At 37.6% G+C, this 15,448-nt stretch overlaps 1 protein-coding gene across 1 annotated transcript in view; it reads right to left on the bottom strand.

Annotated features, from left to right (window-relative positions):
- Positions 1-15,448, bottom strand: part of LOC116574094 (spermatogenesis- and oogenesis-specific basic helix-loop-helix-containing protein 2-like) — a 118,637-nt gene that overhangs the window by 96,107 nt on the left and 7,082 nt on the right. Inside the window, 4 exon segments of the mRNA XM_032314617.1 lie at positions 8,052-8,074; positions 8,077-8,088; positions 8,181-8,198; positions 8,201-8,290. Coding sequence (XP_032170508.1) covers positions 8,052-8,074; positions 8,077-8,088; positions 8,181-8,198; positions 8,201-8,290 — 143 coding nt within the window.

Here is a 15,448-nt window from a genome sequence, read left to right as displayed (position 1 = left end):
TCCCATTGAGTTGATTTTCTACAAATTGATCTAGAGTCTTTCAGAGAACATTTAATGTCAAACTCAATGTTTTCCTAAATAAAGTTTCTCTGTTTCCATACTTCCTCCGTCATGTTTCCCATCACCAGATAGCCTTGTTGGCTTTGGGAGCAGGATCTTCTGTGCTGTCTCTGTCTGACTCACAGAGTGTGTGTTCTGGTGAGAGGTTTCCCTTAAGGGATCAAGGTGTCTGTGTGTAATGAGAAACAAGGGAATGCACTGATTGGAAAAAGAAGCAGCGAGAAATAGAAGTGCTATGGTCTGAATGTCTGTGTCCTCCCCAAGTTCAAATGTTGATATTCTAATGACTCTTATGATGGTATTAGGAGGTGCGGACTTTGGGAGATGCTCAGGTCACGAGGGTAGAGGCCTCATGAATAGTATCAATGCTCTTATATGGGGCACCTGGGTGGCTCAGTGGGTTAAGGCCTCTGCCTTCAGCTCAGGTCATGATCCCAGGGTCCTGGAATCGAGCCCTGCATCAGGCTCTCTGCCTGCCTCTCTGCCTACTTGTGATCTCTGTCAAATAAATAAAATCTTAAAAAAAAAGACCCTTAAGAAGTCCTTAGTCCACTCCCATGATGTGAGGACACAATAAGAAGGAGCCATTTCTGAACCAGAAATCAAGTTGTTACCAAACACCATATCTGCTGGTACCGTGATCCTGGACTTCCAGACTCCAAAACTGTGAGAAATAAATTTCTGTCATTTGTAAGACACCCATCTGTGGTTATTTTTTAAATTTTATCTTTTTTTATAGCAGCCAAAACAGACTTTAAGTAAGGGGTCATCAATTTTCTGACTCCTAATGAATCAAGGAAGAGAACTTCCACCATGAAATAGAGTTGACCACAGGGATATGGCAGAAGTGTTTGATAAAGTCTTTACAGTATCTTTTCACAAGAGAGGCTATCTTTCTCTGAGGGATAGAGATCCCCTAAATCTGTTGTTGTTGTTGTTATTTTATATATAGTAGTGTATTGCAATAAAACCTATTGAAATATATGCTGAAAAATACAAATGTCCAAGCCTTATCCCAGACCTACTAAATAAGGGTTTCTGGGCATAAGCCCAAGAATGTGCACTTTTGGTAAGTTATTCACATGATTCTTAGACAGTTTGAAAATTAAAGGACCACAACTCTACATATTGACAAGCAACTAGGGATAAGGCAGTGCTGGACAGTAAAGGAAAGTAGGGAACTAGAAGGGTCAAATACTGTTTTGTTTGCGGCACAGTGTCACAGGTACTAAGCTTGAGTGGGCCTAAATAAACTAATCAAAGAGAGAAGACATCAACTACCAATATGCTAATGGTGAACAGAAAGCACTGATGATTACTCAAAATGTTGCTGGGGAACCACCTATGGGCCTGTCTACCAGGAGCCACAAAGTTCTGATAAAGAGTTTAGCTGAATTCTCAGCTTCACATTCTAACTGGAGATAAAAGAAGCCTAGAATGCCATTATCAGAACCTGAAAAATAGCTACTGCTTATCAGAGACAACATGGCCTAATTATCCTTAACTTGCAGTCATCTGGAATGGTTAAAACAGACTCTAGTCTTCCAGTGAATGACTATAGATCTTTGCTCAATATACCAGGAAATTCTAGAAGGTAGGCAGTAGGTTCTTCTGGTGAATGTAAATATGAGGGATTAGAAAATGTCCACCCAGTAACGCCAAGAGAAGTAAAAGTTCAGTGCGTTTTATTTTATCCCTGAAGAAGCCCCTGCTTTCTGGGAGGGTACTAAAAAGGCACAGAATTCTTCCACACTTTTAAGAGGTACCAGAAGATTCACAACTTATAGAACGGCACAGCTGAGTAAGTGAAAATATATTGCCCAACTCACACTTGCCCTTATTTCCTTGAAATGGGTTAAGGTTAATTTCACAACAGACTTGTTCTAATGAGATTTGGAGCTCCCTCTAAAGTTCCCATTATTAAGGAAAGGGAGGAAGGGAACTAACACTTTATCAATAGACATGCTGACTGTGTTAGGCACTATGCTATTTGCTTTATACATTTCTGTAATAACCTTTATGACAATCTTGCAAGAGTGCTTAATTAACTGCATTTTACAGATGAGGAAATTAAGCCTCAGAGAGATGAAATAATTTCCTTAGTACCTCATAGTCTGAATTTGAACCAGAACAGTCTAATTCTAAAAGCCAAGTTTCTGGGTAAAGTGGGTTACACCCACTCAACTGTCTTGCCCCTACTTTTTCCACTACACCACCTTTTCTTTCTATAGTCTACCTTCTAACTTGCTTCTAACCTGCTTACTGTCTTTCCCTTTGAATCAATTATGTGCTGGAACTTCAGACCACGTTCTTTATGCTACCCTGCACCTGAAATTACTTGGAGAACATTCTTCTGCTGAGCATTCATTAAACCCTTCTCCTCCCTTGGCTTCTGTGATACCACTGTCTTCCAGTTCTCCCTGCTCCCTTTCTCAATAATTTTCCTTCTCAGTTACCTTCGCTCAATCGCCTCCTTAAGTGTTCCATCCTTAACCCTTTTCAGACTTCACATTTCTTTCCAAACAATCTCATACTTTCATGACTGCAGGTGACACTGATGACTCCGTGATTCTCTATCCAGAGAGACAACTTTACATAGTCTACAACCATGTCCAGGTGCTTGCTGATCACTTTCATCTGAGTAATACGCACAAAACTAAAGTCATTTCTTAAACTCCCCCTGCTTCTGATCCTACAGTGCTGTTCACTGTAATTGTTGTTCAAAGGAGAGTCCTTAATCTTTCTCCAATCTGCTCCCAGTCTCACCCGAGTGTCCATGCACTCACAAAATCTGCATTCCTATAAATATCTCTTCAATCTATCACCTTGCCTACATCATCATATACTACTGCCCAAGCTGAACAACTCACTTTCCCTTACTTGGACTGCTACAGACACGTCCTATCTGGTTTCCCTGCCTCAAATCCCACCCACCCTGGGAAAGCCTTTCTCCATGGGGGCAAAGGCTTTTAAACTGTATATTAAATACTTCAAAAGCTTCCCACCACATATAGAAAGGTTCACACATGTATAAAATCCTTTGTTATCGAGGCCCTGCTTATGTTTCCAGTCTTATCTCTCATCACCTCTTTTATTTATTACAGACCTACTGAACTAACCGCAGACCTGGGGTGTCTTTCGACTGATCCGGAGGGAGTCTATCATTATTTGAAAATGTGCATATCCCATGATCTAAAAATCTCACTCCATGTGCACTAGAGCAGTGGTTCTCAAACTCTGATGTATATCTGAATTATCCGGAGGGTTAATAAAGAACTCAAAAGTGGCAAGCTGGTTGAAGGATAGGCCTGGCCTTTGTATTTTTATGAAGATCCCTATGTGATTCTGTTACCTACCAAAGTTGGAGGACCACTGCCCTAAAGCAAAGGCCAGCAAGCTATAGCCTGAAGACCAAATCCAGCCTCAGGCTGTTTCTATAAGCCAAGATTTGTTAAAATAAAACCTTACCCATTCATTTAGGTGTTATCTATGGCTCCTTTTACACTCTAACAGCAGTATCAAATAGTTGCAGGAGAGATCAAATGGCCTGCAAAGTCAAAAGTATTAAGTATCTAGCCCTCTACAGAAAAATTAGCCAATTCTGGAGGAACACTTCATTATCAGGAGATGTGTATAAGTATGTTCCCTGTGGCAATGTTTGTCACAGTGAGATTTTGAAAAATCCTCAATGTACACAAATAGGGGAATAAATAAATAAAGATATCTCTCTGTGTGTATATATATACATATTCTACTAAATACATAGTATATAAATAAAACATAGTAGTAAATAAAATTTATCAGATCTTTATGCCTTAACATGGAGAGGATAAAAAAGGATAATGCATACAATATATTTTTACATGCATTTTTAGACACAATATCTGTTAAAAGGAATTTAAAAATAAATTAGAATGGTATATACCAAAGCCATGATCATACTTGCCTATAAAAGGGAAAGAGACAGAAAAGGGAATAAAAGGGTCCTGAACTCTATAGGTAGTCCTCAAATCTATAGACTTCATTAAAACATTTGAAATCAAAAAGTGACAAAAATTAAAGATTTGCTAATACTAGAATATATTGTTTGCCATATTATCCTCTGTGGGTTTTATTTTATTCAAAATTAAAACCGCAAATAACCTAAAATATTCAACTATAGAGAAAAGGAATTGAACATTAATAATCCAATGCAATGAAATATAATGTAGCTCTTAAAAATACACATGAAGAAAATATAACATGAGAAATTACTGATTTAATTGTCCATGAAATAAGGTTAAAATTATATATATATGTATATATATATATATATATATACATATATATATTTTAAAGGGTTATCCTTATTTGTTCCTTTTTGGGGTTCATTTATTTAATGGGTTGTATTTTTTAATCAATATAACATGCATGCAAAACTTTAAAAAAGAGGTCAACAGTAGATATATTTGACTTAATATTTATCTTTGTCTTTTATTTTCCAAATAGTATTAAATGAATACATATTACTTTAAAATGAAATGATACTTAGGGCGCGTGGGTGACTCAGTTATCTAAGCTCAGGTCATGATCTCAGGCTCCTGGGATAGAGCCCCCGACAGTCAGGCTACCTGCTCAGTGGGAAGTCTGCTTCTCCCTCTTGCTCTGCCCCTGACCCTCCACCCAACTCAAACCCCCCCGCCCCGACTTGTGTGAGCTCTCTCTCAAATAAATAAAATCTTTGAAAAAAAAAAAAAAAAAAAGAAAGAAATGAAATGGTACTCATTGAAAGTGACCTTGTGTGGCAAATAGAGCTAATTGCATAACAGATACTCATTCCACCCTTCTTCCTGCTACTTTACTCAGTAAAACACTAAATTGCGCAGCCTTTCTTGCAAATACCATATGGTATTTGCCATATGATGCAGTTCTAGCCAATGAGATGTAAGCGGAGACTCTGCACGCAGCATATTGGGAAATGCTTTGAAACCAAACAAAAGTGACTGGCCTTTACTTTGCCCTTTTCCCTTCACCTACTTCTTTTCTATTGAAAGAGAAGGTGAAGCAGGTGAGAAAGTGAAGCAGCCACCTTATGAGCAAGGCAAACAAAGGTCATTCATTAAAGAATGAGAGTGGAAAGTCAAGTCAGGAGCCTGGAGGAGCCGCTGTGCCAACCTGAACTGCATCCCTCTAACACTTCCTGCACTTGAGAAAACAAAACCAAAGACCTTACTCCCTTTAAGCCTTTCTTTTACATGCAGCCATTTACTGAAACGTCTTGCTAAAATTAAGTATTAATAAATTATACTGTTGAAAGGCACTTTAAAGATTGCCTAACTAATAGTACCTGAAGATCAGAAAAATAATCTTCAAAAAGACTGAAGGCTTGAAACCAGTCTGTATCAGAACAGGGACCAGAAATTCACCCTCACTTAAGTGAATCCTTGTTCTAAAATATTAAAATCAAGTCCACTTTAATGATCCAGTTTGTAAATTACTTATTTAGTATTTCTTATTTCTTTCTCAAAAGGTAACTTTTTTTTTATTTGAGAGAGAGAAAGAGAGACAGCACGCTTGAGTGTTGGGGGAGGTTCAAAGGGAGAAGCAGACTCCAAGCTGAGCGGGGAGTCTGGCGCAAGACTCATCCTGGAACTCCAGGATCATGACCTGAGCCCAAGGCGGTAGCTTAAGCAACTGAGCCACCCAGGTGCCCCCAAATGGTAACATTTTTTTTAAAATTTCATCTATACTGGTAAAAATTTGTATTCATCCCTGTTTTTGCCCATAAGCAAGCTTGAAATTTGAAATTACTCAAAATTAGTATTCAAACTGACATCAATTTCTTAAGTATGTCTGTATAGGTTACTCTAAAGACCAAACAATTTACAAGGATAAAGAATTAATAAATTTACAAATAGTGTTTTAATTCATATTCTATCCCCCCCAAACAATTTAAACCCTTTTCTCTAAATATCAACCTAATAGAAACCCCAAAATGTCTGCATTTCATTTAGAGTATATATCTGAATTTCATAAATATTGTTTTTATATAAAGAATAAGACTTAGTATACTATCTTTGTCCTTGAATAGAAGATTTCATCATTAGATATAGGATTCTTGGGTCCCAGTGCTTTTTGCTCAATATTTGGCTACTTCTACCACCAGCTCCTTAGCGAGATTCCTAACACCTGCTGTTAACAAACTCCTCTCAGATTCCACTGTGTAAGAAAACCCAAAAATACTCATGCATGCCTCTGCCCACAGAATAGAAAGAACCAGTTCCTTAAGCGCCTGAACTTTCATCATGTTCCTTTTCTACAGGTACATGGTCCCACTCTTGGTATTTCTACCATTTTTTAAGTCCTTTAGTGAAGAGAAATATAATTCTCTGCCTCCAGATCTAAACCTCTTAGAGAACCACATTTTTTTCAAGAATAACACAAACTCATCAAAGGAAAAAAATTTTTTTGCCAACATGAGTATGTTACAGAGTCAGAGGTAGCAGTTAGAAAGCCAATCAATTGCTTCCTACATATGCTGTAAATTATCATAGCAGGTCTCACCAGCATTTGCTGCTATTCTGGCAATACCCAATTTCTTGAGCTAGCACTGATGATGAGTTATCAAGAAACTTGGAGTCAGAATATTTTATGTTCTGTAGCTAGTATTATATTTTATATTCTATAGGTAGAATTAAAATTCTATCCATAGTTTAGTAAATACAAGGCTTAAAATGGCCCTTGCAGTAACTTCTAACCACCACAAGATGGAGATATGACTCCATGATTTTTTCCTGACCTTCCAAGACACAGGAAAAAAGGTATTTCTGGGTTGAAAATAACAGAGGTGTACAAATTAGGTTATTTCTCCCCTGATTAATTATTTTTAAAAATATAATATTTTTCTGTATTTTTCACTAAACGTCTGTACTTATTCAAAAAGCAATCTCTATAATGCTCTGGTCCTCAGGACCTCTGTGAATACAGCAGTCAGTTAAGTGCTCTACATTAAAGCTATTAAAAAACATGTTATTTCTGATAGGCTGTATAGAATGGCTTCTGTCATCGCACACACTAGTCAAATGGGCATAGATATTTTTAAAAAGAGAATCGACCTCCACATTTCCAGACTGTGTGATTCTGAGCAAATCACTTAATTTTTTTAAGTTCAGTGTCACATGCATTAAAGGAAATAATATTAAATTTTATCTCATTGGATTATGTAGTCCTGCCAATTTAGCAGAGTATTGTATTTTCATTTTCATATAAAGTACCCTTGGTTTTTTTTTTTTTTTAATAAGATTTCCATGTTTTCCTGAATATTCTTGAAATTAAAATTCAGCAAGAGTTCTAAAGAAAAGCCTACTTCCAAGCATGCTCTAGACCTGGCATAAGCCATGCTTTAGGTCTTCTCTACATTTTAAAAAAATAAGCATTTAAACGAATGAGAAAAAAATAAATGTGCTTTGTAAAGTATAAAACATATAAATTCAAGGAATTTTTCCAGAGGAAAGGCAGTCACTTGGCCAGCCCAAAGAAAAAGTAGGTTGATCAGTACAATAAGGTTTCTTTCCTGTCATAGGGTAATTTTATGGGTTCTCTTTTGGATTTTATAAATTGTGTATGTGAATGTGAATATATGTGTGTGTGCATATCTACATGTGTATATGTATATTCCAGAGGAAATGGAATGGATATGTTTTCAGATAGTTATGAAACATATTTTTGTATTTAATAGGCTCTTTTAGGTTACAGGAAGTAGACACACTCAGGTTGCACCTGGACTAACTATTGAGATTCTTTTTCTTCCATTTGGTATGTATCTGAAACTCTGCCCAGCTTTATTAAGGTAGAGATTAGGATTCCTTACTTCCTAGAAACAGTTCCACTGAACAAAATATTTTATTTGGAACTTGCCACAGTCTTCAAGCATTTTTTGGAAGCTGCCCAAAAAAAAAGTACAAAATTTTTTCCCTTCTATTATTCTTTTTGTTTAACTAGCTTTTACTTACCACTGGCATTTGTTCATAAACACAGAAGACAATCTATCTACAACAAAACAAATATGAAAATATTAACAATATTTTATCACTTTTAATTCAACTTACAAAACATATATATATATATAGTTGCTTCTGTACCTGGAGAATTTCCATGGATTTTTCCATTTTATCTTCTAGAGAAACAATTTGCTTTTCTAATTGATCATTCAGTTCAAGTTGTGTCTCATAACGAACTTTCCATTCACCACCTGATGGGAAAATGGGGTTAAATCAAGACCATCTTGTCACCTCTCATTTATCTACAACATTAATCAGCTCATTTAAATCTCCTTTAAAACAACATTAATCAGCCCAATCCTACTGTACTTTACTTTGTTAGCAATGTAGATGAACAAGAGTGAACTCATTTTTAAGTTTGCATTTCTCTGTTAGATAGGATCTTTGAGATTGCAGACAGTAAATTCACAGCGGATTACCACACAGTCAGACCTCACTAGGACTATTGTGATTCCTGGTTTTCTCATGCCCTAGTTCCTTTGTCTGTTAGTTCCTCACATATCCTTACAAGGAATTCCATTAAAGGGACTATCAGGAACATGTTTCTTTCCTTAGAACTTGAAATATCCATACATAACAGCTTAAATAGTTCTAGCTTCCATCCAAAGTCATGTCCACTTTTTTTTTTTCCTTTGCAAACAAATTCTTAAGTCCTTTTAACAACTACCACTTACATGTTTGCTATGTAAAAAGTACACAATCACATATATAATCACATATATTAACTAACTAATCCTCATTTGAAAAAACTTTGTTACCTGTTCTACAGATGAGGAAACTGATGAAGTTCTAGAACCTAGGTGAGGTTCGGTGGGCTGAGGTCCGGAGCCGATGACCAAGAAAGAATTCTTGAGACATCTTTGGTGCAAAATGGTGGTTTATTAAAGCACGGGGACAGGACCCGTGGGCAGGAAGAGCTGCTGCCCCGGGTTGTGAGGGTGGGCATGTTATATACCTTGCGGTTGGGGGAAGGTGATGAAGGGATGGGAGATTTCAACAGAGTTTTCACGTGTTAGGGAGGGCCTACAAGGTCCTGGTGGGGAGGCCTTGCCCTTATGGCCTGATCAATGTCGTCTTTAGGTCAGGCATTAACATCAAGATAATTGGGAGATTCTTGGTGGGGTATTATGATCCGGCTATCATTTACATTCCCTTCTACCTCAGTCTCCTCCAGTTTATGGTGGGAGGGGGACATTAGGGCTTCAGGAACCGAGAGTTATTTGCCTCTGGAAATTTGTGCTATTGCTAAGGTAACCTCCCTGTTTAGGTCTCTAGGACATTTGTAGAGCAAGGGAGATTCCTGTTCTGCAGGATTGCGATCTCTGCAAGTTAACTATTTATAGTTTTATGGCAGTCAGGGATGCCTGAGGAATGCCACACATATTACGGAGGGGAGCTGGTGAAGAGGGGGTGCAAGGCGCCAGCTTCTGCTCTGTCCTCAGCCAGCCTCCTGCTCCCTCATTACTCTTAATTGCTATGCTAATACATGCAGCTGCCTATTCAGGCATCTTCTCTTATCCATAAGCAGGTTTCTTTCACCAAGCCCCTTGGATTATTAAGGCCAAAACAGTTTTCTAATTGCTAGAGGAGGGGAGAATACAGTCTAGAATTAAAACATCTTTGGTCAGCTTCAAGGCGCAAAGCCAATTTTTTTAAAAATCTTGAAAGTCATGGTTTATAGAGAGAAAAAAGGTGGCTTGCTTCTAAACTTTAAATGCTCGGGGCACCTGGATGGCTCAGTGGGTTAAAGCCTCTGCCTTCGGCTCAGGTCATGATCCCAGGGTCCTGGGATCGAGCCCGCAACAGGCTCTCTGCTCTCAGCAGGGAGCCTGCCTCCTCCTCTCTCTCTACCTGCCTCTCTGCCTGCTTGTGATCCCGGTCTGTCAAACTTAAAAAAAAAGAAATGCTCTTTACATATATGAGACAATTTCTGCTCCATTATAGTTGACAGAGGAATCTAGGTAAAAAGAGTATTAGCACATACCACTGGCCTCAACCTCCTCAGCCCGGCCACCCGTCTCCCTTAAACCCCTCACCTCTAGCAAATATAGTGTTCCAAAAACAGAAGCAGGAACACCCTTCCAAACTGAAGTTGAAAGTCATTAATCCAAACGCTTTAGGAACAAGAAGGAAAGAGAAGCCTGAAAGATAACACTGAGTCCAAACAGATGCAATTATCTATATAACTGGCTAGCTAGTCTCTTTGTAATTGGACCCCTTTCCCCCACCATGGGAATGGGGGCTTCAGAGCAAAATCAGAAGCTACCAAAAAATTTCAGAATGTAATTTATTTTTAGCACATCCGACAATAGTCTAGAAATGTTTGCCTCCACTTTAAAATATTATTGATCTATGGGGCGCCTGGGTGGCTCAGTGGGTTAAGCCTTTGGCGCAGGTCATGATCCCAGGGTCCTGGCTGGGATGGAGCCATACACTGGGCTCTCTGCTCAGCGGGGAGCCTGCTTCCTCCTCTCTCTCTCTCTGCCTGCCTCTCTGCCTACTTGTGATCTCTATTGCCAAATAAATAAATAAAATCTTAAAATTTAAAAAATAAAATAAAATATTATTGATCTAGAGATCCTCAAATATAAGCCTAGTAGTTAACCATCATGTATTAATATTAATAAGTGCCAGGCCCTGGTGGTAATGATGTCAATATTCACCTTCCCTAATATGATGAACTGACCTCAGATGTACGTACACACTCAAACGTGTAACTCCTTCAGTATATACAGACTGCTCCTGATTATAGGGCATAAGGACAAAGAGAAAGCATATGGACTGCTGAATTACAAGAGAAAAATTTAAAATAGTAGTGCCTATAAAAAGGGAAAAAATAGACTTATGCTGCTGTGGGGTCACAGGGTGACTTTCATTGGCCCTTGTGGTGCTTTTGCCTTTGTGGGCCTCTTCCTCTATAAAAAAAATATTGAAAATTCTACTTTACTACTATGTTGGTATAAAGACAAATATACTCCAGACTGAATCATATTCATTTTTTCTTCTGATGTGAAAATAAAATATCTCTTTGGCCTCTAAAAGTATCACACAAATCACATCAACTTCCTACTTACCAAGTATTTCCTTTTTCTAAAAAAAGAGACCACACTGATTATTTCTTTCCCTACCACATCTTGTTCTATGATAACCCAGGTACCAAAAATATTAAGATATATCATTTTTGTATAATTCTTTATTGGTCTTTAAAATGCAATAATGTTTAAATTATATTTTTAATATGGAATAAGAATGGCAGTTAAAAATAGCAAGTTTTTTTTTTTAATACACTTGATACTAAGGGCAGGTAGGAGACATCTGGAACAGCCAAATAAGAGACGTGATGCCACCTTTGAGACAGCCACAATACACTTGACGCCAAAAAAGATGATACCTGACCTTCAGCATAATAGTAGCCAACCTATAAAGGCCAACAATAAACGTACAAACAAGCCATTATTTAAAATACAGACTATGAGGATAAAAATTTAACAGAAACATTAGTGTCTCTTGGTGGAAAAAATATCCTGAGCAATACTTTCATGAACCATTGCTCCTTCAGTCATTCTAAAAAACAAACAAAAAAATAAGCACCAATTTTTAAAAAAGATTCATTTTGAGAGAGAGAGAGAGAGCGCGCGAGCGCGCACATGCCTGGGAGTGGGGTAAGGGGAGGGGCAGAGGGAGAAAGTCTCCAGCAGACTCCGACTGAGCATGGAGCCTCATCCCAGCTGGATCTCTCAACCTTGAGGCAATGACCTGAGCCAAAATCAAGAGTATGAAGCTTAACTGACTGAGCCACCCAGGTGCCCAAAACAAGCACCAATTTTTAAAGAAAAATCAAATTGCTTTGCATTATCAAAGAAGGATCTTGGCTAGGATCAGTGCAATGAAAAGCAAAATCAAACCAAAATTTGAAACATTGTAGAAATTTGATTCATGGCCAGTTTTATGAATTGACCTTGGAAGAGGAAGTTCATAAAGTAAGAGAAAATTAAATTATGGGGTGCGTGGGTGGCTCAGTCAGTTAAAGATCTGCTGCCTTCAGTTCAGGTCATGATTCCAGGGTCCTGGGATCAATCCCCTCATTGCTGGGTTCCCTGCTCAACACAGGAGTCTGCTTCTCCCTTTCCTCAACCCCTCCCCCTGCTTCTGTGCTTGCTCTCTAATAAGTAAATAAAATCTCTTAAAAAAATTTAAACTAAACTAAGTAAATAAATAAATAAACTAAAAAAACCAAAAACATTTAAAAATAAAAAAAATTAAACTAGGTAGAGTTCTACCTTTTAGATACGGATATTTATTTATTTATTTATTTAGCCCAAGAGAGATAGCAGTGTTAACAAAAACAAAGCCCCACCAAGCAACAATGTCAAATAATACATTTTTAAGTATTAAAAACAACACAGTGGAATTGGTCGAAACTTGACTCTGCATAGACTTTAATAATTCAGTCATGTTTAGTTGTGCTGATCGCTGTATTTATAAGGATAACAGTGATGAAGTTATGTTAATTTGCAGAGACTTTGTAAAATAAGAAAATGTTAACAAGGAAAGGAAAAGGCCTAATATGTGGCATTGTACTGGGTATTAGGAATACAAAAATAAGACAGACACAGTCCTGCAGTCAATCAGCGTAGGACAGATGGTGGTGGGGGAAGACATACGGCCAGAACATTTGAGAAAACTTGGTTAAGTGGATGCTATGGAAAACACAAAAGGACATCCAGTCTGGAAGGTGGCAGAAGACACTGAGAGACAGGGAGGTCAAGATTGAAGAGGCTCAGGAAATGCTCTTGGGGGAAATGACATTTGTTCCAAGCCAGAAGAGATGAGAAAGGATTTTGAAGCAGCAAGAGCAACACGAACAAATGAAAAAAACTCCTGTGGCAAAGGTGTCCCCAACAAAATTTTCAGATTTCATGAGGAAAAATACCCCAAGTAGGACTAGTTGAGTCATGTCTCTACCACTTATTAGCTTATTTTGTGATCTTGAGGAAGTTACCTTTTCTGTGCCTCAATATCTCATCTCTAAAATAAGGATAATTGAAGTTCCTATATTATAGGATATTGGGAGCAGTCATTAAAATACGTAAAATACTTAGAATAGAGCAGGGCACACAGCAAATTCTATAAAAGTTAGTTGATATTGTCATTATTTTCAACTTCTCCTTCTTCTTCCTCTTTCTCTTCCCCTTCCTCCTCCTCCTCTTCCTGTTCTTCTTTTTCTTCTTCTCTTGCTCCTCCTTCTCCTCCTCCTTCTTCATCACATCATCATCATCAACACCAGCAGAAATTTACTGCAAAATTGTTCTCCAAAAGGGTAGCACTATATTGTTAGCAGTAATGTATGAAGTTACAATTTCACTTAAAACAAACAAACAAACAAACTTTACTTCTTCAAAGCAACAAATTGTTTCAAGTTTCTTTGAAGAAAGAACAAACTGGATAACTTCCATATGCATAAACTGTCTCTGTTCTACTCATATTTATCTACTGGGAACTTTGTATTTTCTAATCAAATTGAAGAGGATATAGATGTAGTAAAAATATGGACCTTTTGTCCACCATGTTGACTACTAATATATTTACCATATATATTAGGGAATATATATTCCCTAATATAGGGAATATTCTCACACTTCTAACACCACTTTTTTTTTTTTTAATTTAAGGGAAGGTATTTGTCAAAATGAAACATATTTTCCTCAATGATCTATTGTCTTAAACTAAGAAAGGTCAACTTTAGCCATAAAAGGATAGATAATCATCAATATTTTCTTGTAATTAAAAAAATATTTAATCCTGTAATGCATCTGGAAGGTTTTAGAATTAAGGAAGCAGTGATGATCTAAAGGGATTTTTCTCTAAATGTTATACCAATTTTCCAAACAGAACTTACTGAATAATTTCATCCCTTTTCCTTTAGCTCCTTTAAAGGTCTATGTGATGACACAAATTCCAATAAAACATTATTGATAATTGGCTCTTTGGCTCTAATTCTCCGCTCAGAAGCCTCTTCTCAAACTTGGGCAGGCAGGCCAAAGTTCTTATATCTTGATGGTGGGAGAAAGGACCACATAGCAATTAGAAAGTTGTTGTGGACTGAATGTTTGTGTCCTCCTAAAATTCCTGTGTTGAAGACCTAACCCCCATGTGACTTTTATTTGGAGATGGAACCTATGAGGAAGTGCTAAATGTTAAATGAGGTCAAAATGGCTGGTACCCTTATAAGAAGAGAAAGAGATACCAGAATCTGCTGTCTCTGCCATGTAAGAAAACAATGAGAAGGTGGCCATCTGCAAGACAGGAAGTGGGCCCTCACTGGGATCCAAATTGGCTTGATCTTAGACTTCCTAGCCTCTAGAACTATGAGGAAATAAATTTCTGTTGTTTAAGTCACCCAGTTTATGGTATATTGTTATGGCAACCAGAGCAGACTAAAATAAGGATCATTTGGTACTTTCCTATTTCAATGTATGGTTCAGGTTTTGTTTGTGATAATCTATTTCCCACAAGTCTCATAAATGAAAATAGTTTTCTCCTCTTTTTCAGAGGTAATTGGAAGATGAATGAAAAGATGGGAGTTTTTAAAAATTAACAATAGCTTGACCCTGAATTTCACAGCACTACGATATGGTTTTAACAAACCAGAATCTCTTTCTCTTCTATCTGCTACTGGCTGAGGTGTGATCACTTCCCTCCTCCTCCCAAACTCAGATGCTAAAGTCCTAACCCCAAAGACTCAGAATGTGATCCTAATTGGAGATAGGGCCTTTAAAAGAGGTAATTAAGCGCCTGGGTGGCTCAGTGGGTTAAGCCGCTGCCTTCGGCTCAGGTCATGATCTCAGGGTCCTGGGATCGAGTCCCGCATCGGGTTCTCTGCTCCGCGGGGAGCCTGCTTCCTCCTCTCTCTCTCTCTGCCTGCCTCTCTGCCTACTTGTGATCTCTCTGTGTCAAATGAATAAATAAAATCTTTAAAAAAAAAAAAGAGGTAATTAAGGAAAAAAATACTACTAATAAAAAATAAAAGAGGTAATTAAGGTAAAATGAATCATATGGATAGCCATAATCCAGGATAACTGGTTTTAGGAGAAGAGATTAGAACAGACATACAGAAGGAAGACCATGAGAAGACACAGGATGATGGCCATCTACAGACCAAGGAGAGAGGACATAAAAGAAACCAACCTTGCCAACATCTTGATCTTGGACTCAGCAAGGCATGTGCTATGGCTACAAACTTTCCCAATTTCATTTTATTCCTGGATTTCTTTCTAGTGTAAAATCTCATATATTAAAAAAAGGTGAGAATTCTGGTTAAACTGTTATTACTGCCTTATAGTAACAGT

The sequence above is a fragment of the Mustela erminea genome, chromosome 15, assembly GCF_009829155.1.
Source record: "Mustela erminea isolate mMusErm1 chromosome 15, mMusErm1.Pri, whole genome shotgun sequence".
Classification (NCBI taxonomy): domain Eukaryota; kingdom Metazoa; phylum Chordata; class Mammalia; order Carnivora; family Mustelidae; genus Mustela; species Mustela erminea.
This window is presented reverse-complemented; position numbering and strand designations above follow the sequence as displayed.